This window comes from Archocentrus centrarchus, chromosome 9 (genome assembly GCF_007364275.1).
Source record: "Archocentrus centrarchus isolate MPI-CPG fArcCen1 chromosome 9, fArcCen1, whole genome shotgun sequence".
Classification (NCBI taxonomy): domain Eukaryota; kingdom Metazoa; phylum Chordata; class Actinopteri; order Cichliformes; family Cichlidae; genus Archocentrus; species Archocentrus centrarchus.
The window spans coordinates 23,541,781-23,566,470 of record NC_044354.1 but is presented as its reverse complement, the minus strand read 5'-3'; the positions used below and the strand labels follow the sequence as shown (position 1 = coordinate 23,566,470).

Sequence of the window (24,690 nt, the reverse complement as noted above, 5' to 3'; positions counted from 1 at the left end):
TGCACATTTACGTAGAAAACTATTTAGTTATTTTGAAATTTAACTTGGAAGTTTGCGGGGGAAAAAATATTTGTACAGGTTGTGTAAATGTTTGTGTATAACTGTTGTTGTTTACAGGATCTTTGAGTTAAACTGTAAATGACATCTGTATTTTCCTTTAATGCCTTCTGATTCTCCCATTTTTTTTTTTTATTAAATAAATATCCCATTAACAGCTCCTTGTATTTTGAGTGTTTGTGACTATTATCTATCCATTTCTTTATATCACATGAAAATATAATTTAGATGTTCTACTGAACCACTATGATTCCATTATTTGCAGTTTAGTGAACCATACCTTATCAGTAAATCTAATAAATGATAATAAGCTGCATCTTTAGATGGTTATGTGCTACCGTTTGTAGGGATGGTCAAAAAGGTGTGTTAATCAATATGCAGGATGGTTTTATCTAATTTGTATTTCAAGGTCGGATATGCAGTGTTTTTTGTATCCATGAAACTGATACGGCTCACTTCCTTAAAAGACTACAACAGTGTCGCATGTAATATGCGTTTCCGTGTTCACGTGACTGCAGCCGCAGGTCGCTACTTGATTAGAAATGCCGTTGTTTTGTTGGTGTTTTAAGGTGTATCTGAGTGAGTTATGTCAGAATTTTCTCTCGTATTTACTCAGGATGAGGTTAAGGCTCCTGCGAAGGCGGGTCTTTATTCCACAACGAGTTTTTTTTATTGTATTCGTTTAAACTAGTGCGCGGCAGACATGGTGTGGAAAACTTTTTCATTCTAGCTTTGCTCCTTAACATTTCCGAAACTTCAGGCACTTCCTATGTCGTCACAGTTGATGTGCAAAGGCCGACAGGAGATCTTAAACACTTCTGGAGAAGCACTGGTTTCTGGTAGGTTCAGTATTAACTTGCCGTTTTCCCACTTATTCACAGTGACTGTGAGCCAGAAAGCAGAGGTTTCACTGAAATGGAGAATGAATGTGGGTTTATTATATTCAATGCAGGAGAATATACTGGTACTGTTTATTTGAGAAAGAGAGAGATGGTCACTAATGTTTAGTAGTTAGGTACACCTGTTCCACTGCTGGTTCACAGAGATCAGAGGAGAATGGGCAGACTGCTTTAGGTGATAGGAAGACGACCAGAACTTACTAACCCACTTGTCCCAACGAATGTGTGCAGAAGAGCGTTTCTGAATGCACAATACATTGAACCTTGAAGTAGATGGGCTACAGCAGCAGAGGACCACACTGGGTACCACTCCTGTTCGCTAGGAACAGGAAACTGGGTCTACAGTGCAAACAGGCTCTCCAAATTTGTACAATAGTAGATTGGAAAAATATCTGGTCTGATGAGTCTGGAATTCTGCTGCAACATCAGAACTTGGTGTACAACATGAATGCATGGATCCATCCTGCTTTGTATCAACACTTCATGCTGGTGGTGGGTAATGGTGTGGCACACTTTAGGCCCCTTAGTACACAACTGAAGATCATTTAAAGCACCTCAGTCTACCTGAGTATTCTGACCATGGAGTGGTGGCCTAGGGAGAAGAAGAGGGTTCATCACTGAGAGGACCCTGGTTCAAATCCTCGGGCTGGCATCACTGTGGGTCCCTGAGCAAGCCCACCCCCCAGGTTGCTCCCCGGGCCGCCCTTTTGGCTGCCCCTGCTCCATGCTGTGCTGTGTGTACTACATACTCCATGTGTGTGATGGGTTAAATGCAGAGAATGAATTTCACTGCATGTAAATGTATGTGACAAATAAAGCGCTTTCTTTCTTCTTTCTATCTTTATGACCACAGGTACCCACCTTCAGATGGCTGCTTCCAGCATGTCACAAAGCACAATCATCTCAAAATGGTTTCTTGAACATGACAATGAGTTCACTGTACTCAGATGGCATCTTTGGGATGTGGGATGTGGTGAAAAGGAGAAATTTGCAGCAAACTGTGATGTTGTCATGTAAATATGGACCAAAAATGAGGAGATGTCCAGTCTGTGGTGTGTGTGTGTGTGTGTGTGTGTGTGTGTGTGTGTGTGTGTGTGGTGTGTGTGTGTGGTGTGTGTGTAAGTGTATATACAGGACAACTTTAAGTGTTTGTGCTTGTGGCTCAGCCCCCCGCTCCCTCACACACAGGCCATAAGTATGACCTGAGCATTGACCAGCAGCTGAATTTGGCCTATGTGGGTTCTGTCCCTCATGGAGGGATCCAGCAGGTCAGGATACACTGGATGCTGGAGCTGTGACTGCACAGTAAGTGAACTAGCAGGTGGAGACCTCAGTAGCATCAATGTGACTGACATGTTTGCTAATGATATGCTCATGTGAAAAAGTCAGCTCTTTTAAGGTTTTCTTGTATTTTGAAACTTGCATACAGTATTATTGGGAGTGAATGTTTTGTTACCATTCTGGCTTGCTGTTTTAGAGATATTGGAGGAAACCTCAGTATAAACTTCACTAAACTGGACCAGCTGATAGAACTGTTGTGGTGAATGGACTCCAACCAGGTACTGTACTACAGTCCTGTTATATAGTTATTAATGTATATTTGTCATCCGTTTTCATCATAGTTTTTTTGTATCTTAATTTTTTTGTTCTTCATTATGAGGTCACAGAGGAGTGTAAATTATTTCTGAGGTCACCACTACCACAACTCTGACCCGACAGTTGAGGCGATACATCTGCCAGATGTGACAGATATACAATCTTGATTGTATATAACCATGTGGTTCAGTGAATCTTACTGAAGCCATGTTGTCCCAATATCTTTCATTAACACTTTAAAGCCTAGTTAATTTATTAGCTAAACATCACAATTTGTAGGCCAAAAAAAGTTTATGGCTTCCTGTTGCAGGATTCGAACTGATGGGAAGTGTCTCAAACTACTTCACTGACTTGAGGACAAATCACAAGTGGTTGAGTGGAGAATCTGATTTATCTCATAGCCAAGAGGTACATCGGTGAGTGAGTGGAAGCTGTCATTGTTAGTGACTTTGTTTGTTTGTTTGTCCTTTCTGCCATTTAACCACAATCATGAGAATTTTGAAAGAAAAAATAGAAGTAGTAAATGAGTGTGAATAATAATTATCTAATTATAGTTCTTGCCATTTGTTTAAACCTTTATATGGGTCTTGATATTTATTGATGCAAGTTTTTATCTCTCATGTTTCCTTTACACAAAGTGATCTTAGCGTTACTTTGGTGGACCGTGAAGTGATGCTGATCTCAGTATAAGAAAGCTGATGGCTTAGCTGATATCTTTCTGCTCATCCTATTAGCGAATCTTACCGGTGGATGTATTATGTTGTTTGAGGCTGCTTAAAGTTAAAGCTGCTCCTGTCAGCCACTTTGCAACCCACCTCCACCTGAACTGCCAACAGATCATGCGTTTACAGCATAATCAATCTCCAGACAGTTACAGTACCTAATCTGCACTGTGACCCTGCTCATGTTGATATCTCTCGTTGCTTATTGTAAATTTCAGACAAATATGGCTGGGAAGGTTTCTCTGTGAACTTTGAACATGGAATGAGCCCAACACCAGGACTTTGATAATGTTACTGTTTCAATTCAAGGTAACCTGTGACGCAGTGTTCTTGGCTCTGTGTGTGTGTGTGTGTGTGTGTGTGTGTGTGTGTGTGTGTGTGTGTGGTGTGTGTGTGTGTTGTGTGTGTGTGTGTGTTGTGTGTGAACTGTTACCATTGATGGAAGGAAGGGTTTTTTTGCTCATCTTCTCTTATAGATATAACATTGCTTGTGTTTGTATTATTACAAGTCACTTAATTTAGTGTCATTTTAATAACTTTGTAGTTACATTCAGAATGAACACACTGTATATAAAGTTAAGCAGTTATGGTCTCAGAGCTGCTTAATGTTTTTGCCTAAAAACACTAAACCTGAACTCAGAACTGAGTTCTTTGGGGGCTTCTGACACTGCAGTGCTGTGAATAATAATTTTAATAATTTTTTTTCTCAAGGGTTTCTAAACTACTATGATGCCTGTTCGGAGGGTCTCCGTGCTGCCAGTACTCTGCTGAGGTTTGGAGGTCCAGGAGACTCTTGTCACACTCCTCCACACTTCCCCATACTGCTGGGCCATGCTGCAGCACTGCTACAATGGCACTAATTACTTCACTGAGAGACTGGGGTCAGGCTTGACTATATAGCCCTGCACAAAAAGGTGGGTTTTTCTTTGTTTTTTTCTCAGCAAATAGAAAACTAAGGCAGTCAAGTTTCAGTTTTGGATGTTTGCTTAAAGCTGCCAGAAAAATATCATTATCATTATGTTAGTAGACTCAGCTCATTTAGAAAAACTATATTTATGATTCATGTTTCCATCCTTCAGGGAGGAGGCTACTCCTTGCCCATTCTCCAGCAGGAGATCCAGACTGTAGGGGAGATCCAGGAGCATTTCCCAGAGTTCCACAGCCTGCCTGTTTACAACGATGAGGCCGATCCTCTGGTAGGGTGGTCCAGGCCTCAGGAATGGAGGGGCTGATGCGACCTATGCTGCAATGGTGGTAATGGTGAGGTGACGACATTCAAAAGAATAGCATTAAAACACCCGAATTTTCACATAGGATTTATCAGAATCAGAAGAATTTATTGTCAAACATACAATGAAATTACATTCCAGAACACCCATCAAGAAAAGACAACAAATCAAACAAACAGGGGAGATAAGTGTCTGCAGCCTTGCAGCCATCAAAGGCGCTGCCGTTTAAAAACAGATGGAACCATAGCAAACACAATGCGGTAGTGAGGGATAAAAAAGCATCTTATACTTTGCTCTGTAACAGGGCAATATATGGTTTGTTAGTTGATCGTTTGGTGCCAGTCTAGAGTCAATTTTATTCATTCCACCAAAAACGAGCAGTGCCAAATACAGTGGTGTGAAAAAGTGTTTGCCCCCTGCCTCATTTCCTGTTTTTTTGCATGTTTGTCACACTTAAGTGTTTCGAACATCAAACCAATTTAAACAATAGTCAAGGACAACACAAGTAAACACAAAATGCAAGTTGTAAATGAAGGTGTGTTATTAGTAAAGGTGAAAAAAATTCCAAACCATCATGGCCCTGTGTGAAAAAGTGATTGCCCCCTAAACCTAATAACTGGTTGGGCCACCCTTAGCAGCAACAACTGCAACCAAGCGTCTGCGATAACTTGCAATGAGGCTTTTACAGCATTCTGGAGGAATTCGGCCCACTCATCTTTGCAGAATTGTCCTAATTCAGTTACATTAGAGGGTTTTCGAGCATGAACGGCCTTTTTAAGGTCATAGCACAACATCTCAATAGGATTCAGGTCAGGACTTTGGCTAGGCCACTCCAAAGTCTTCATTTTGTTTTTCTTCAGCCATTCAGTGGTGGACTTGCTGGTGTGTTTAGGATCATTGTCCTGCTGCAGAACCCAAGTATGTTTAAGCTTGAGTACACGAACAGATGGTCTGACATTCTCCCTCAGGATCTCTTGGTAGACAGCAGAATTCATAGTTCCATTTATCACAGCAAGTCTTCCAGGTCCTGACGCAGCAAAACAGCACCAGACCATCACACTACCACCACCATATTTTACTGTTGGTATAATGTTCTTTTTCTGAAATGCAGTGTTCCTTTACGCCAGATGTAATGGGACACACACCTTCCAAAGAGTTCCACTTTTGTCTCATCGGTCCACAGAATGTTGTCCCAAAAGTCTTGGGGATCATCAAGATGCGTTTTGGAAAATTGAGACGAGCTTTAATGTTCTTTTTGGTCAGCAGTGGTTTCTTCTTGGAACTCTGCCATGCAGGCCATTTTTGCTCAGTCTTTTTCTGATGGTGGAGGCATGAACGCTGACCTTAACTGAGGCAAGTGAGGCCTGCAGTTCTTTGGACGTTGTTGTGGGGTCTTTTGTGACCTCTTGGATGAGTCGTCGCTGCGCCCTTGGGGTAATTTTGGGCGGCCGGCCACTCCTGGGAAGGTTCACCACTGTTCCATGTCTTCGCCATTTGGGGATAATGGCTCTCACTGTGGTTCGCTGGATTCCCAAAGCTTTGGAAATGGCTTTATGACCCTTTCCAGACTGATAGATCTCAATTACTTTCTTTCTCAATTGCTCCTGAATTTCTTTGGATCTCGGCATGATGTGTAGCTTTCAAGGATCTTCTGGTGGACCTTACTGTGTCGGGCAGCTCCTATTTAAGTGATGTCTTGATTGGGAACAGGTGTGGCAATAATCAGGCCTAGGTGTGGCTAGGGAAATTGAACTCAGGTGTGAAAAACCACAGTTGTAGTATGTTTTAACAAGGGGGGCAATCACTTTTTCACACAGGGCCATGATGGTTTGGATTTTTTTCACCTTTACTAATAAACACCTTCATTTACAACTTGCATTTTGTGTTTACTTGTGTTGTCCTTGACTATTGTTTAAATTGGTTTGATGTTCCGAAACACTGAAGTGTTACAAACATGCAAAAAAACAGGAAATGAGGCAGGGGGCAAACACTTTTTCACACCACTGTAGCTGGCACAAGCACGGCAGCACTAAATTGCTGAACCCAAAGTTGAAACTACTAAATTCAGTGGGTAGGAAGGATTGGTAAAAGCACCACACATTTCTTCACATAGAAATGATCCCAACTTTTGCTTTTGTCCATCAGACTTGTCTAAATGTGGGTATTGGGGTAAAAGAGTTCATCTGTCTTCACTTATTAGATGGGAAACTTCACTCTGGCAGTTAAATCACCCTGATCAAATCCTCTGCTGTCCACCCTCCAAAAGGTTATAAACCAGCACCAGGATTTGTTGCTAGCAAACCCAAACAACACCATCAACTACACCCTGCTGAGCAACGACAATGCCTTCCTCAGCTACCACCCACACCCCTTCACCCAGCGCCCACTGACCGCCCGCTTCCAGGTTAACAACACTCAGCCCCCTCATGTCCAGCTCATCAGGAAGCCTGTCCTCACAGTCATGGGCCTACTGGCTTTGCTAGGTGACCTCTTTACTCTATAACGCATGATCCCTCAGGGGAAAAGGAGGTGAATCATTTAAAGTGATTTAATTCTTATGTGTCACTGTGATTCTAATTTTAGGAGAGACCCAGCTCCTGGCTCAGGTTCTGAACTCATCAGGAAGCCACAACAGCACACTGGAGTTCTCGCCAGCAGCCACAAGCCCATAATCCAGGTGGCTCAGACAGCTGGCAGGCAGCAGTGTTGGTGTACAACAGTGAGGACAACAGCACCTCCAACAACACTGATGATGTCACAGTCTCACTAAAAGGACTGCCTGTGCAAAAAGGTAATGCTGTTCAGTTGTGGTTTAATGTAGATCGCTTTTAGTGTTTTTGTTTATCTGAGGCGATTTCTGTTATTTCATTTCAGTCCTCTTTGTTATTCGTTTGTTATCCAGGTCTTGTGTATGTCACATATTACATGGACAATAATGTAACCAACCCATACCAGATGTGGCAGAACATGGGCAGCCCTGATTACCCCACAGCAGAGCAGTTCAGACACCTCAGGAGTGTGGAGGTAAACAGGATGCCTGAACAGTATATATTCTAGTTTTCTGCAGGATCAATTTTTTCAAGTAGTGTACAGTAAGTTCCCAACATTGTATATGAACAATTGGGCTTTCACAAAAGCAAAAAGTAATTAGTCCTATTTTAAACGCTGCTCAAAAAAAAAAAAATATCGGAACACCTGATGATCACAACAAGTAAATTAAAAAAAACACTGCCAGAACCCTACCAAATGACCTCCAGTGAGCTACTGACGTGCATGTTATGAATCAGACTCAACGAGGGTGGTCCCAGCATCTCACAGCCCAGCACAGTGGAGTTTAATTGGGATTCCCCAGAGATCACCAGAACAAGCAGTTCTGCTACTGGCACCCTGTTCTCTTTACAGATGAGAGCAGGTTCACACTGCACACATGTGACCGGCATGAACAAGACTTGAGATGCTATGGTGTATGTTATGGTGCCTTATTGATTCCCACATTCCTAAATTTGCACCACAGCCTCAGTGAAGTAAAAAGGGGTCAGTGCCTTTAACTTGTTTTTTCCACTGTTAGTTTTGTTGATGATGAGCAGTAGGTTGTTTTCTGCACACCACAAGATGGAAGAATTCCTCCCAATATGAACTCTCATCCTTTTTTGTTATCTGGCCAATGGCAGTGCTGTCATTTGTTTGTGAATCTTTGAGACTGAGCTGATTTGGTGGATTGCTTTGGTCTTCTCCTGCTCTCTTAAGTGCTCTGAGCCATGTTTTAACCCAATGGTGATGTGTTACTGTGTCAGGGCCCCCATACTGACGGACCCCGAGAAGTTCCTGCAGGAGACACTCTGATTCTGAAAGCCAAATTGCCGGTGCCCTCCGTCCTCCTCATCCACGTCTGTGCGCGACCAAAATCTGTCCCAGATCAGGTTAGTGCCAACGCAACAATGGAAGGGTAAAATATCTCTGATCTCCCAGATCTTCTTTATGATATTGCACTTGTGTGGGATATGATTCTGAAAGACAAATACTACAATATAGTGATACAAAAAAAGCTGAATTCTATCTTGTGCCACACATGTTTAAATGCAAACCCTAAATTGAAGCTGCTTTAAAATATTTTTAATTTTAAGCTGATAGGAAGACTTTATAGTTTTTTCAGGAGTAGGTCTAATGGCTCATCATAAATGTTTGTTTAAAAATTATCACTTGTCTCTAAAGTTATCCACAGAATTATAATTTTACACTACATTATATTTTACCTTGTTCAGGTCAACGGGTTACGCTTCATTGGGATCACTAAAGGCCAAGTCCTTATTATCTGGTCTGACCACTGTGTCAATTCGAGGTAGGCGCATGTTTTAAAATTCTTCTTATCCAAAACATTTAAATTCACTCTGCGTTAAAATGTAATATACAGCACAGGAGATATTTCTTTATTCTTTAAAGGCTAGTAAGATTAATACCATTTTGATTTATTACTTTCTGCTTTGCAGATGCATCAAAACATATGAAGTGGAATTATCCACAGGCCACAAGGGATTCAGCAAAATTAATACCCACAACACTATTTTTACTTCTTATGTCTATTCACCAGGTAAGAAACACTAAATTCTTCTAAATCTGAGACTGTGATTTGGAGTCTGACCATACATAGAAATAATATCATGCTCGCCGTTGTGTTCTGTAGTGGACCAGGAGGTTGGTGGTCTGTACAGAGTTCGAGCTGTGGACTACTGGGGAAGGCCCGGCCCGTACTCGCTGTCAGAGAGGTATTCAGAAGAGTATTAGTCCAGTCCAACATCAAGTCTGCTGGCTTTTAAGTTATGTTTCTGAATAGTTTTGTGTAATGTTAATATGTTTCACATGAGCTGGTATGTTACATGGTATGCATCGTGTGATTAATAAAGCACTGTCCAGTCCCATTATAAACATGCACTGGGCTCTATTTGACTGTAATATAAGAATAGACTACAGCAACAGTTGCAACTTGCGTATTTTATTTTCCTAATTTTTCAAGCAGACCACTTTAGAAGAGAAGATAAAAGTGAAAAGATTACCACCTCTCATGCATTCATTCGTGAAGCTGTTCTAGGTTTATAAGTTTGTAGAGATGGACAAATGTACTGAACATATCCTGGAAACCAAACCATGGTTAGGCTGATTACATTTAAAGTTTGTGTTGATTGTTATTGCCTATCCCAGCTGTCATAGGGTGAGAGGTGAGGTACACCCTGGACAGGTCGCCAGCCCGTCACAGGGCTAACACAGAAAGACACACTAGTAATTAGCCTAACCCCCACTAACTGCATGTCTTTGGACTGTGTGAGGAAACTGAAGTAGCTAGAGAAAACTCACACCAACATAGGGAGAACATCCAAACTCCACACAGAAAGGTCTGGGCCAAGGTGGATTCGAATCCAGGATCTTCTAGCTGTGAGACAACAGTGCTGCAAGATTATGTTTTTAAATGTGTTATATTCTGTTTTGTTCATACACTAGATAAGTCACCAGTCTACGCTGGTTACACTAAAGTTCTTATAAATACGAGAATCACAGCAAGTTTCTTTACAAAATTTATTGTCACTGACACAGAACGGCACAGTGCAGATGTTACCCATCAGTGTGACAGTATGGTACCGTTACATGATCATTTGCACTCAATCACTAATAGATTCCAGTGGATTTGGTTTTACATTATATGTTCATCTTAGCAGTTGTAAATTTCTCACAGGGTTATGGATTGGATTTATCTGATAGTTGGAATGTGACAGGATTATTCTCCTGATGAGACTGCAGTCTCCGTCTTGGACTTGATAATGGATCTGGATTCATGTAGGGCTGCTCAACCTGCTTCAGCCTTGCACTCATTTAGCAAGCTCCTGTTGAAAATGGAGAGGAGAGGAACAAGTGTCAGATAACTTTGTGTTAAGTCTTTCTCTGCATCAGAGCATCAGCTAAACAACCCTCAACACAAGTCACTCTTTTACATACCGGACTGCAGCACAGGCTGGAACTGTCCAGCCATGCAAATTTCCTCCTGCTTTTGGCGGACCACTCTCTGGATGGCAGGTGGGAGGCCGCGGGGATTACGGGAGAAGACCAGGGCGTAGCCATCCTCGCAGGTTCCATCTTCAGTCTGGGTGCGGCAGGCATAGGTGATGGCATAGTTGTCATAGTCTGTATCAATGACCCAGTAGTTGTCACCTAGAAGTGCAGAGAATGAGAAGTTAGCCTCAGCTGCATGAACGAGAGACAGCGTGACCAAGAGACTGTGCTGAGAAAGCTTACCGCCACTGGACAGGTAGCTGGCCAGGCCCTGGTAGTCCATAAACATCTTGCCAGGGTTACCAGGGTCTGGGACTGAGTACTGAGCAGCCATGTCAGCACAGACAACCCAGAACCTGAATATCAAGGAGAGAAAATATGTAGCATTTGCAAGCATCTTAATGATGTCACATTCAGGCTGCTACCAAGTAGGTCACAAATACCCACCCAAAAAGAGTGACTCTGCCTCTGGTGGCGGCCACCATGGCGCCATCATCACCAACAGTGTACTCGGCAGAGATGTTGTCCTGCAGGAACAAACCCTCAGGGTCTTTCTTCTGCAGAGCATACCACTTTCCTGCATACTGTTGGGAAAAAGGTCAAAGATGAGCTCTATTTTGATAGGCATGTCCATAGTAGACTATGGATATGCAATAAGCAGTGCATAGTGCCTAACACTATATGATCATTCTGTTCCTGTTCAGGTTTTAACTACTTAACTGTCCTGAACCTATACAGCAGTGTTACTAATCGTAGCACAAAAAAATAAGGAAGTTTGTACTTGGTTGATTATTTCTTTGTTGTAACAATGCTTCTTGTCTGGAAATCTTATACCATTGCCTGTTTATGTCCCCTTAAATGGTGCCACATTTGTAAAGAAAATACATTTGTGGGTTGAGCAGCAGAGTTGAGTATGTGTTTAGCACCCATGAAAAGCATGCCAGATCTTCTCTGCCAATGCCCAACAGCTTATTCTGCTATTGACTCTTGTTTAGGGTCACTGATTGGATTGGATGATTGAAGTCTGAAGAAACAAGACATGTTGGCAATTTAACAGATTCATTTAACAAACAGGGACCTCAGTAGCATGTGGAAGAACCATACACAATCACAACAGCCTGGCACCTCCTCCCCATGCTGGTCGCCAGCTTGGTCACACTCTGCTGTGGGATGGCATCCCATTCTTCAAGCAGCATTTGTCGCAGGTCAGCCAATGTGGTTGTGTTGGTCACTCTGGCACAAACAGCACATCCAAGTTGATCCCATAAGTGTTCAGTGAGGTTGAGGTCAGGACACCTGGCAGCCCTATGAGACCGAAAATTGGCTTTCCCGGATTATCTGGGTAGAAAGCTGTCAGCTGTATCGTCCTGCAAACTTTGACTGCAGATCTGTGGAAGACTGCGTGCGGTGCCTAAGTCCTGACAGGGTGAGGAAATGTTCTGCTTGTGGTATGGTCTTCTTGGGATGCAGCCTGTTTATAACTTCCCACATTATATGGAACTTGGCCTTCAATTTGGAGATGGAACAAGAGCTCACTCCAAATAATGCTGCAATTTGGCTTTGCAGAACACCAGCTGGAAGTTGCCTTATGGCACTGGGCCTTATCCAGATCAGTCAAACGTGGCATGCTTGGAGCTGACACCAACTAATTACTGTAGTGGGGTTATAGGTGCTGCTAATCGGGTGCCAACTGAGCACCTGATTGTCAGCTGAAAACAAGAGTCAATTGTGGCGCAATTTAAGGGGAAATAAACAGGCTTTCCAACGGTATAAGATTATTGACAAAAAGTATAGCTACAACAAAGAAATAATCAACCAAACACAAATACCATCAAGCTAAAAAGTCTTTGAATATATTTGCAGTTTTACATCTGTCTATAAAAGGGTTCATAAGTATATCTAAAAGATACATTTGTGTACTCACTCTTTTGGGGTCAAAGTCCTGTTTGACAGTGAAGCTGTCCACCACGCAGGAGGCCAGGCTGTGCTCCACGCAGGCCAGGAACATCATCACCAGAGCAAAGCTTTGGAAATCCATTCTAGGCAAAGCCCAAAGTGTTTATTTATTTTTTAAATCTACAGGTGTAAAGTCAGCATTCCTAAATCATTTTGACTACACTCTTGTAAAATCTTCTCTAATGGTTTAAAAATGCTGAAAAAGGGGTCATTCTTTCAGCTCCATATTTCTTTGTAAAAAGTTCAGCAGGTCCCTTAAAAGCAGCATCTCCTTACCTGAAGTGTGGAATGAAACCACAAGATGTTTTCAGTGCAGAGTTGTTGCAGTAAGCTGTGGCGAGAAGACGCTGTGTGAGCCTTTTATACCCGAGACACAGACAGGATCGCTGCTTATTTTCAGAGTTTAAATCTACGGCTAATCCAGTTAACGAAATCCACCGCTGTAAGCTGATGAACCCTCACATTCATCAGGCTTTATGTAATTCACTGCAGGACTACATAATGGAATAGATGATAACAGATGCCTGGGTGGGATAAGACCGGCTGAGCCTCGGGTCACATACACAGAGCGAAGGTGTTTACATGAACAGGCCAGTGTATTTTTAGCCCTGCAGTTACATAAAACTGTACAAACTATACAAATTTACTAAGTCTGAAAAAGTGACATGATATAGGGTTCAAGAGAGATACTGACTCGACAGTATTTCTGTTGCTTTTGCATCTTGGTTACAGCAGTTATTTCCTTTAAATTTGTCCAAAATGTTCCCAAAACTCTGAACAGGGATGGTTTTTCCAAGAACATGAATTTTTTTTGTTCTTAATTTTATATATAATATATGTGTGCAATAGAAAGTCAACTCTCTAAATAAAAATATAATAATCTAATCTAAAAATATACAGAAAATAAAACAGTATGTATAAAATATACAGAAAATAAAATGTATTAAAAATACAGAACATAAGAGGATGTATAAAAATATATACATTGTAAAAAATAAAATGTGAATAAATATCGGTGAATGAATATTGGATATTACACAATATAGGAGTGATATATATCTATATATCTGTGTATATATATATATATATATATATATATATATATATATATATATATATAGTGGATACTAGTGTTGGGTAATGAACTGCTGTCATGTTATGTCAGCAGCGGCTCAGGTGTTCCTGTCTGCTTCCACTTGCTTGGGTAAGTAATCTGTCTATTCTTCAGCTTCATCCTGCAATATGTCACACAGGAAACAGCTGAGATGTGTTATAGAAAGTTTGCACCACTTATGCACCGTCCATGTGCAGAGATCCAAAAGTGTGGTAAGCTTCTATTTCACATGTACTGTACATGGGGTGGAGAGGATTATATTCTGAAAAAGCTCAGTCTTCTTTTACATTTACAAATTTTAATATTCAGATTTTTTTTGGACTCAACAATTTTGTTTTTGTGTGCTAGAAACCAAATGTAAGCAGATCACTGTAATCCCCCTAACAGCTCTCAGGAGATATTTTTGTAACCTGCCGTAAGGTAAAGTAGCCAAGTTAAGACACGTAGTATGCCAGTAAATCTGGTGCTATTTTTGTTTTCAGCCCTCTCATTGTTGTTTTAGCAAAAACCTGTACTGGAGACATTAGGTAAGGCATTTGTGCTCTGATGAACTTTAAAATGCTGTCAAATCTTCCTTGCTGATGTGGCCCCTCACATGTAAGCAGCGTTAACTCTGCATCCCTAATCCGAAAAACATAGGACAGGTTTAAATGATCCTGTTATAGAGACACACTTGCTTAACTGGAGGTGAGCTCAGGTTGATCAGATCTGGACCGGAGCCATATCAGATCACTGGATGATGGGCAAGTTGCGTAACGAGCAGCTGAATGTCCAGAACAGATGTAAGAATATACTGGATATAGATGGAACTGAATCAAGCTATCAGCAGAAGATTTAACAATAAGCTGACAGCGAGATAACTATTTTGATAATCAACTAGCCATTCAGTTATGTTCCAATTTTTTTTAAAAATGCCATTCACAATACTTTTTTTTTATTTTTACTCTTTTTGTGTGTTTTAGAGTGTCAAAATAGTTAATGTCGTCATCCTGGACTTTAGGAAATCCATCCATCCAGATTCAGGTGATGGCCTGCGAGGGTAACGATTGGCTCGTTTCAGACCTTTCCCCAGTGTGATTGGTTGAGTGACGAGCACTCAGCATGTGACCTCTACAATGAGCTTCATCCCACACTTTAGGAAATTATAATGGAATTATTTTTAGGCAATACAATTAAGCAAAAAGAACTAGACAGGTGGTTAATATTGTTTCAGCATTCACCAACCAATCTGGGTCACACTGAAACTGAATTTCCACTTGAACTGTAATTAATTAAATGGGAGGTTTAAGAAGCAAGTATGAATTTTTCCACAGTTTCAAAAATATAGTAGATCTGAGCAGAGTGAGTGACAGGCATGTGAAGGTGAGTGTGAATTTGTTTGATTCATATATTTGGACAAAAACTTGAACCTCTCTAAAGAGTAGATACAAATAAAGGCAATATGAACTGTATAATAACAAACATTTTTGTAATCATTTGTATTTTATATAAGATCAGCCACAAAATAAGTACATTCTTACATGTAAACACCTTCAGATCTATAAAATTAGAAGCACGTGTTCCAGGTTATCTGTCGTATTTAGACCTCTGACATCACAGGTGGCGTGTCATCTTGCCAGCATCTAAAAGGCTCTTTAGGCTTCCAAAGAAAAGATTTTGAATGCCTGGCAAAGGATTTAAAAGGATGGATCACTGTAAAGAAAACAAGATCACACCAGCCATGTTGCCAGTGGGTTCTGAGACCTCATCCTTTGAACTCAGCCATCGTTTTGAGTTCCACTCAGGCACCTTTAAAGTTTCAGAACTCATATGGCTGCTCGCCCCACCATGGTGACATATCCACAAGAAGACAAGTCAGCACGTGCTGGGTGGGAGAGCTTGGAAAAAAATGCAACTGCACTTCTTTAGTTTGTGAAGACGTTTTGCCTCTCATCCAGGAAGCCTCTTAAGTTCTAAAAATAAAAGGTGGAGAGTCGCAGGTATTTAAACCCTAGTGGGCAACGGTGGTCCTGAGAGTCTATGACCCACTACTGATCACGTGATTTATCACATGAATCAAAATGTGAAAAAAGACGTGGGTCATTATCATCACAGGGGATTAACAGAACTACTGTGAGCCTTTGCACCACCCCATCACGTGACCTATTAAGGTCACCTGAGGCAAGGTGTGAGGGGAGGTTGAAGCACCTGGAAAGGGATCTCAAGACTGCACTGAAGGTGGCTGATAGCTGATGTTGTAAGCCACCACCTGTTCATAAATTACCTCCTTGATTGATTTTTCAAACCATCAGTCTTCTCAGTCCAAAATGTGAATATTGGCATCCTCAAGAGGAGTGTCCCTTAAGTGCAGCACACCTGCACTTAAGGGACACTCTTATATAGCTGTACATTCTTGTATGGTATGTACAGCTCAGGACTCTCCAGCTTTTGTTTTTAGAGCTGAAGAAGCCTCCTGGATGAGAGGTGAAGGGTCTTCACAAACCTAAATAAATCCAGAAGCCACTTTTTCAGGCTCGACTACCATGACCTGGTAGACTGACACATCAGCACCTCCTAAATTACTAAAAACAAAAAATTGGTTCACAAACAAAATTATTCTTATAACTTTATTAAAGTGAAGGCTGGAAAAAGTGGACATAATACCTCAAATAGCTCCTAGAAGTTGGTCGTTTCCATTAAGATGAGACTGAACATATAAATCATGTGTGCACTGATAAACTTTGTTCTTCGAGTGAGGTTGGAGTGAACAGTGCTTTCATCACAACGTTCACAGGACTTTAGATTCATTACAGAGCTGCACAAAACCAGGGAAAGAAATTGTTGCAGTCCTCATTTCATTGCAGATGCAAGTTTTATGAATGCTTTACCATTAAGAAGAAATTAGATGTTTAAATTAACCAGCTTCATGGCTCTCAAGACACTTCTGCACCTTTTGAAGCAAAGCAGGTGGAACCAGTCATCCAAAAAGTTGCTGGCAGTAGAAACGCAACTGTACATGATCTAAAACCAGCAAATTAAATATTTCTACATTTAATGCAAACAAAGTTCTTGACTGCAAAAGTAATCAAGAATTAGCTGGTTGAAGAAGAACAGTGCTGGTCAAAGACTACAGAGCATTTATGGCATTGCTGTAATATAAACAATAACTTATGAGTGTAGTTGCATTTGCAATTTTACAACAGTGAGTTCAAAAGCCTTTTTCATAATCCATTACTAACATTAAATTACACCATCTGGAAATCCAGAGGAGCGTTGTATTATTTTAAAGGTAACAGTGAGCATGTCCACAAAACGGGAGTGCTTCTGAGCGGCAGTGACCCCACTTTACCATTGCTACTCCAGAAAAAGGAGAAAGAGGTTGGAAATTGCACATGGACGAGGACATCCTCAAACAGCATTCCCAAAGCTTTATTTCAGAATGGTGTCTTCATTTGCTGTGAGGAGGAGAGTAAAATATGACATTTCACAATCAGGCAACGTGTGTTTTCTTCTGCATTGTATTGTTCACTAGCTATGCCATTACTGAGTCCAAATGTGTGTTGTGTACAGTATGTCTGACTTGTGATTAACCATGAGCAAAGGTACCTTCTGCAAGCTGCTTGGCAATGCGCTCCTGCTCTTCACGGATCTTTTTCTCCTCCTCCTCAATCCTCCTTTCTTCTGCTGCAATTGGCTTCAGGCGATCTGGGCAAATTAATGGAAGTGTTTGACCTCGCTACCCCACCACAGCAAAAGACAGTTCTAGTAATAACTTACCATATCTCCTTTTGCCATATATGATCCCGACAATCAAAGCTGAATACCTGGCTGTCTGTAATGCAAAAGATGTAGATGTTAGTGATAATCAGAAAATCCATAATGGGCTGTGCCATTTCATATTGTCAGTGATAATACAGGCATAAATTTTTACATGGTACAAAAAATATCACAATATCATTGCAATAGCAAGGTTATACACTTAAGTTCCCCAGTGTGCACAACAACAAGATAAGCTCAGGAATGTCTGACCGCGAGAGTCATGTGTCAGCCTCAGATGATGAGTTAGTGCCTAAAAAGGGAGCTACTTCAACAGCCTCCAATAAAATATGCAAGAAAACTGTTCCTGACAAAAGTGGAAACAGTGTTTCTCCACTTGAGGCAAAAAAAACTAATACCATCAAGTACAACCAGGCTACAAAGAAGGAGATACTAAGCAGCCAGTGCTGCGAGACCCAAACGTAAATAAATGACTCCACCAAGCATCGCCGGAGCACTCACTAGCCGCAATCCATAGTGCAGGAAGAGCAAATGATGATGGAAGTTACTGATGTGGCTAAAGTGGAAAAGCAGGGCTTTAAGCAGCTAGTTACAAAAACTCAAGTCAAGATGCAACATCCCAGGTAAGAAATATTTTTCAGTGATATGTGACAATATTGTGCAGCTCTTGAAGAGTTACAAGGTCCAGTTACTTTAATTATTAGTGTTAAGTGGATAATTTATAGTTTTATTTACAATTTCCAGAGGGGAAAAAACTGCCTGGGCAACTTTTATGCTTACATTTGACTTGTGGTGTGTCACAATAATTACACTGTAATGCTGCTGCTGGTGCTGATGACACCTTGTTTCTATAGATTTACACTTCAAATTAGGAAGTGTCTCATCAATGACCAGCTTTGCACACAAACAGCTGGTAGAAATGTCCTCCAAAGAGCTATTTTTTACTTTCTTACTCTGAGTACATTTCAGAGCCCGTACTTTTTCACTTTTACTCGAGTAAAGAAGTTGATTCAGTACTTCAACTTTTGCCAGAGTATTTTTAACACAAGTATGTGCACTTCTACATAAGTAAAGATTATGTGTACTTTTGCCACCTCTGGCGTTACTGTGCCAATAAAAATAAAAATCTCTCCTTCACAGCCCCCCAACCTACCTGTCCCTCATATTACGATTACTAGAGGGCAACAGCTTCACCCTAAGAGTTTTTCGACAGCAGAAGTAAAAACGTAACAGCAGCTAAACCTTTTTTTTAAAACACATTTTGTGAATTAATCGTTAGCTGTCTCCAGTGGCTCCTCTGTAAGAGCCGGTCAGTGCTCCACTGTTTCAATGAAGGCAGCTTGTGTAAACTATCAGTCAAGCGCGATGTCCCGTCACTATTCTGCTGCACACACGTATGATCGATGCAAGCTGCGCTACACAACACCATCAACAGCAGGACTGCGGACGCTGCAGCTACTCGCTCAGTTTCGGTAACGCAGCTGACAGCTAGCATGCCCCTGCTAAAAGTTAGCAGGTTAGACTGCTCTCCTTAGCTAACTAGCAGCCTAAAAGACGGAGATTTGTGCCGACTGAAGATAAAACACTAGTAACCATTTGTAACAAAATGTATGGCAATACAAACCTTAATCAAAGGCGACACTGCAACTGGAGGAATCATAGTTTCAGATACAGTTAGCAACAGAGGTCACTTTAACGCTACAGAGGACCGAGCAGCTTCTTCTTCTTTAGCTTTTACTGCTTCTCAAACGCTCGTTGTTGAACTGCTGCCACCTTCTGGAACAAATGGTCCCTTTCAGTCATATCGGCTGCAGACCAACGGTGTTATAGTTGACTAAAACTATAAAAAAAAAAGAAAAAAAATGGACAAACTGGAATGCAATATAACAAAAGGTTTATATGGAATGTCTTTTGCATTAATTTATATTGTTAATTTGTAATGTTGCACAATGTTTATTGTGCCTGGGGTAACTTTAAGCATCACAAAATGTTGTTTTGTACTATGATATGTAGTGTGCCACCTTGTGGACTGTTTTTTCTAATTTAAATTCATACATTTTATTTACAGTTAAATACACTAATAACAGTCTCGTTACACCTTCAAATAATCAACTAATATAGAAATAAAATCAGATATGCTTATATAGCATTTATATCTTATCACCACACAATTCCTATTCGGAAAATCTTCTCCCCAGCTTTCACTGTTTCTATCCAGTCATATTGTTTGTGTAAATCATAAAATAATGCAGCCACTGTTCTTCAGACAGAGCCTAGACATAACACTGGACTCATTCACTTACTGAGACTGCCATGCAGTCATGCAGCCATGCTGGGTTAAAATAGCAGCAGCCAGAAAACTACTGAATATATCAGTAGTTCGGCATATCGTCTTCATAGACACCAAAAACACAGTATTGCAGTAGCAAATGTATTCCTGCAGAGGTCGGTAAAGAATGTTTAAAGTTTGCTCCTAGGGTAGCTGAGACTCTTGGATCCATTTCATCTTCAGTTTTCCCAGCTGTGAGAAGTCTGGGTGCAACTTTTGATCAGGCAATCAGTTTTGATAAGCACGTTGCCCATCTTGTGCAAATTTGTTTTTAATCATCTGAAGAACATTGCCCATCTTAAATATACTGTCTCAGTGTAAAATGGAAATGATCATACATGGTTTTATTTCGTTACACCTTGATCACTGTAATTCATCATCCCTGGGTCGCCTGCAAACGGTCCAGAATGTTGCTGCGAGGCTCCTCACCGAATCCTTTAAACGGTCCCGTGTGACTTCTTTACACCCTTAAATTTTAGGGTTCAGTTTAATATTTTGGTGATCACTTTCAGAGCTCTTCATGGTTGGATGCCTCCCTTAATCATCTGCAAGGTCTCTGAGATCAGCTGATCAATGCTTGTTGGCTGTACCAAAGGTCCAGTTTAAAGACCAAAGGAGACTGTGCTTTTGATCTGGCTCTCAAGTTGAGGAACCCGATTAGACTAAAGATCTGTGGACACTGCTGATACCTTTAAAAAGAAGCTTAAGATCAACCTGCGTGGGATTGCCTTTAATTATTTTTATGCATTTACACTGTGTTAATGTGTGTTATTTTGTGACTTTTGTTCTTGAAAAGCACCATTTAAATTAACTTTACTTACTTAACGATCAGTCATTGAGGAGACTCCTATGGGCAAAGCAGTGTTTATTGAAAACAGTATATGAGACAGCATGCTCAGCCACATGCACAGCAAACAAATCATACTGCATACTTTGGCAGAGTGATTTATTTGCTATGCATACAGAATTACAAAATTACAGAATACTGCAAACACATGAAAAGCAGCACTGCACTAGAAAAAAGAAAAGAAAGTAGATCACCCGTGTAAACACTGATTTAAAGCACTTCAGATACTGATTCTGATTGTTGTTCAGCTGCCTCTTAAAAGTGGCCTTTCCTAAATTTAACCATTACACTATAGACTTCTATAAGGACCTATGCCCTGCCATGAGAGCAAAGGATTAAAGGATTTTCATTCATTCTATAGGTATACAGGCCAATCCAGTAAAGTCTGACCTGTTTATCCAAACAGCTGGATGGTGATAGCATTACAGAGTTTCACTCTGGGGAGCAAAATATAGAACAATGCTTTTAAAACATTTTCCTTAAAAATTATGCATTTTAATTTGACTTTAAGTTACAAAAAGAACATGAAACCCTGCATAAACTATCATATGCAAGCATATTTCTTATATACTTGGTGCTTTATCAGGAGAAATGTTCCAATTTGTGCAGCTGGACAATCACATCAAGTACAAATATTGTAGATGTGGACAGTTTTATACACGTTAGCCCCAGAAGTCTCTCTCTTTTTTTTTTTTTTTATATAGCACATGGTAGATAAAACATTGTGTGGGTTTAGAGAATGCTTACATTTGTCACATTCTTTAATAAAATATTTCAAAATTTTGCTTTTAATGCTTGAATATCTCTTAATAAAAATATAATTTTTCTGCAGGATAAATATAAAATCAAATATTTCAAAAGACCAGTTTTCCACCTGGTTCTCAGCACACTGGATGCCAGATTTTCACTCTGAACTCTGTTTAATAGCTAACTGGTCTGGAGGGTGCAGATAGCCATATGCTTCCCTCACAAAAGCTGCCAACTAGCTGGAGTACCCCACTCCAGTAAGCTGAGTGGTTTCCTTTATTTTTTTTGTCCCTGTTTCAGTTTCACAGTGACACATATGAGTTTGTTATATAAATAAAAAAAAAAAAAAAAAAATCAGTGTGCGTGACAGTGGTGGTTTCCAAAGCAGTGTTCCAGGCTTTTCACCGTCCTCTTGGCAAACCTCACCTTCCCTCGTTTTTTCAGGGAGGCGGTGTACTGATTGGACTTCAGTTTGGAGTAATAGTCAGAGAACTTGTTGAAGAGGATGGATATGGGCAGGCCGTTGAGGATGATTCCAAAAGCAATGCAGATGAACGCAAAAATACGGCCTAGTACCGTCTCTGGGTAGACGTCACCATAGCCCACAGTGGAGATGCTGACCTGCAGCGAAGAGAGACAGAGCGGTCAGTGCTGATGGAAAAGCATCACAGGACTAAACAGCGCCCAGTTTAATTGGGCTTAGCAATGACTGGTCTGGTCTTAAGCTGAGCACTCTCTTTTTATTTTTAAGAAAAGTCAGGATCGAGGGCTGGGTCTGTCTGACAGAGAAACAGTGGGACCAGTTACATTCAACTTTTACATACTGCTTGTGGTAAGTATTAAGAAAACTTTCTTAAATCATAAACAGAACTTTATAACTGCTTCTATATCTCAGTGCTGCAAACTGTAGGCATACTAGTAATAAATACATTTAAACAATACAAATGTACAAATGAAAATGATTATCAGTTATATATTGATAATAACCACTGCACCTGTACTTGGTTAACAACTACTTGTGGTCACATGACACATTACTAAAAGACTCAGACTTTCAGTAAGAAACCCTATCTGCTTGCACCAACACTTTCCCTTGATCCATGAATCCTTTTGTCACACACCAGTTCAGTTTTTATAATGTATGCTGCTAACAGTGTGGACAAACTGCCTCAGAACTGGGTGATTCAGTGCACACTTTGCATCAGAAAATCAGAAAATATTCAGTACACAATCCCTGCAATGCTAACGCACGAGGACACATATCCTTAATCAGAGCTGACATCATTTGTTTTGTAAGGCAGGTATTGCCAGAGTGTAATCTAATAACATTGCATAGTTTGCACACCATTCAGAAATTAAGTGATTAGCGAGGACAGGACACATCCTTACTTAAACTGGTTTGTGATTTTAACACTTCTTCCATATTTCCTGTCCTCTCTTAAGATCCATCAGATATTATTCTAGTTTGTAACTAATCTTCCTGGGATTTTATACCTCTCAATTGTACAAACATGCACTTACAGCTGCCCACCACCATGCATGAGGAATGCTTGTGAAGTTTGTGTGTGGCATGTCATGCTCCACAGTATAAACCATGGCAGAGAAGCTGAAGATGCCCATGGCGATGAAGAGGAAAAGGCAGCCCACTTGCTGGTAGCACTGGCGTAGAGTGAAGCCAAATGCACGCAGACCTGTGGAGTGACGCGCCAGCTTCAAGATACGAAAGATTCGCATCAGTCTCATGATCCTCAGCACTTGGCCCAGTTTTCCCACCTGCCCCACTGCCTGCATGTCAGCCTCGTGCTTCATGTAATTATCCTCACTGTCAAAGATCTCCAGGATGCACTGCACATACTGAGGCAGGATGGCAATCAGGTCCACGGTGTTGAGCACACTCCTGCTAAAGGAACGGATGTCAGGTGTGGATATGAGCCGCAGCAGGTACTCCATGGTGAAGAAAGTGATGCACATGGACTCCACGTATTCCCAGTATGTCTTGCCACTGAGCTGACCTGCAGCAGTTCTATACTGCATCTCCCCCACTGTGTTGAGGGTCATGGCCACCAGGGAGATCAGGACAAACAGACTGGAGGCCACAGCCATTAGCTTGGCCTGCACAGACGAAAAAGGCTTCTCCATCAAGTTCCAGATGGCTCGCCGGGTCTGGCCCATGAACATGTCATGGAACAGCTCCTCATTCTCCTCGATCTCTACCTCGGCTTCCAGCTCCCTCTGGATTTTCAGCTGGTCGTTGAGCTCGTCCTGCCTCTCCTCAAAGGCGATCCGGCAGCAGCGGTGGGTGTTCTTGATCCTCACGCCCCAGTAGTTGATCTCCTCCAGAAAGTTGCGGGGACACAGCTCATCCTTGATCCAGAGCACTCCCGTCCTGTAGAAGTTGAAGATGCAGTGGAAGACATCTGGGTCTCTGTCAAAGAAGTACTCATTGCTGGTCACTATGTAGTCATCACACAGGTCCAGCTTCATGTTATGGTCTGTGTAGGTGGCCAGTCTTCCTATCCTGGTCTTGGGGTACTTCGCTGCCATCTTGTAGGCTATTTTGTAGGGCTTCCCTCCTACATTGATGTTGATCACATAGTTCTTCTTGGGTGGGGAAATGTGCTTGGAGAAGCTGTATGGAACGCTGTCATCCTCTTCGTCTTCATACTCGGCATAAATGTCATAGATGTCCCTGTTCAGCTCCTGCAGAGAGTTCCATGTCTTCACGCAGCTTTCCTTGGCTAGTGGGTAAACAATCTCAGAGGGTCTTCGATTAATATCTGAATCTGTGACTTTGTAGTTGGGGAAGAGACTCTGTCTCCTGTTAAGTATGTTGACCGCCTTCCTGGTGCTCCCCATCTCTATTCCCCCATCCCAAACTACACAGCAGACAGAGCAGCCAGACTGACCAGCATTGCTGGAGTCTAATACCCCCTTTACCTAAGCATGGAGGACACTAGCAGGATGCCTCTGGCCCTGTTAAAGTTGCTGACTGAGAGGATCCGTGTGCTTACAGGACATATAAATACCATTATCCTCTGCTGAGCTGCCTGGCTCACATGACATTGGCTGTGTAGAACATCTCAACAGATGACCAATAAGAACTTGTTTGATATAAAATGTGTTTTGGTCTATCAGTCTTTTTGAAATCCCTTCAGATTATTCAAGAAGTCATATCTGAAATATTTGCAGGATGTTTATGTATTGGTTTCCTATTGCAAAGGGGAACAAAGGGGAGGATAAAGGCTTTAAGTATTAGCCTACTTCCAGATTGGGAGAGGATGCGCGGTTTTTTAGAAACGAAGTCAATCGAGGCTGCATGCTATAGAAATAATAATTTGCTTGAATGTTAACGCAACAGAGAAGCATCAGTAGTAACACTGCAACACATTAACATATGCA

General features: G+C 41.2%; 4 protein-coding genes across 4 annotated transcripts; 1 reads left to right on the top strand and 3 right to left on the bottom strand.

The window, feature by feature from the left end:
* The first annotated feature begins 566 nt into the window (after positions 1-566).
* On the top strand, positions 567-9,508 carry idua (alpha-L-iduronidase). Its single transcript, XM_030737238.1, is given in 26 exon segments — positions 567-776; positions 779-896; positions 2,123-2,142; positions 2,145-2,289; positions 2,434-2,495; positions 2,498-2,515; positions 2,863-2,901; positions 2,904-2,930; positions 2,933-2,968; positions 3,493-3,525; positions 3,528-3,545; positions 3,548-3,583; positions 3,986-4,086; positions 4,088-4,142; positions 4,145-4,188; positions 4,354-4,500; positions 4,502-4,534; positions 6,770-6,986; positions 7,087-7,140; positions 7,143-7,172; positions 7,175-7,294; positions 7,406-7,527; positions 8,298-8,423; positions 8,766-8,842; positions 8,991-9,091; positions 9,185-9,508. Coding segments are annotated over 26 exon segments (1,896 nt in total). The 5' UTR covers positions 567-760; the 3' UTR covers positions 9,286-9,508.
* A 549-nt stretch (positions 9,509-10,057) lies between these two features.
* On the bottom strand, positions 10,058-12,926 carry LOC115785528 (purpurin-like). The gene is made up of 6 exons (XM_030737237.1): positions 12,775-12,926; positions 12,467-12,581; positions 10,990-11,126; positions 10,786-10,898; positions 10,489-10,701; positions 10,058-10,376 (listed from the first exon to the last, which is right to left on the bottom strand). Exons 2-6 carry the CDS (start codon positions 12,578-12,580, stop codon positions 10,366-10,368), a joined length of 588 nt encoding a protein of 195 aa, XP_030593097.1. The 5' UTR covers position 12,581; positions 12,775-12,926; the 3' UTR covers positions 10,058-10,365.
* A 3,278-nt stretch (positions 12,927-16,204) lies between these two features.
* atp5meb (ATP synthase membrane subunit eb) lies at positions 16,205-19,132 on the bottom strand. Its single transcript, XM_030738327.1, has 4 exons — positions 18,993-19,132; positions 17,369-17,423; positions 17,198-17,296; positions 16,205-17,046 (listed from the first exon to the last, which is right to left on the bottom strand). The coding sequence occupies exons 1-4, from the start codon at positions 19,026-19,028 to the stop codon at positions 17,021-17,023; spliced, it is 216 nt and encodes a 71-aa protein (XP_030594187.1). The 5' UTR covers positions 19,029-19,132; the 3' UTR covers positions 16,205-17,020.
* A 1,413-nt stretch (positions 19,133-20,545) lies between these two features.
* Positions 20,546-24,267, bottom strand: LOC115785560 (potassium voltage-gated channel subfamily V member 2-like). Its single transcript, XM_030737288.1, has 2 exons — positions 22,813-24,267; positions 20,546-21,912 (listed from the first exon to the last, which is right to left on the bottom strand). Exons 1-2 carry the CDS (start codon positions 24,145-24,147, stop codon positions 21,646-21,648), a joined length of 1,602 nt encoding a protein of 533 aa, XP_030593148.1. The 5' UTR covers positions 24,148-24,267; the 3' UTR covers positions 20,546-21,645.
* Between the last annotated feature and the right edge of the window lie 423 nt (positions 24,268-24,690).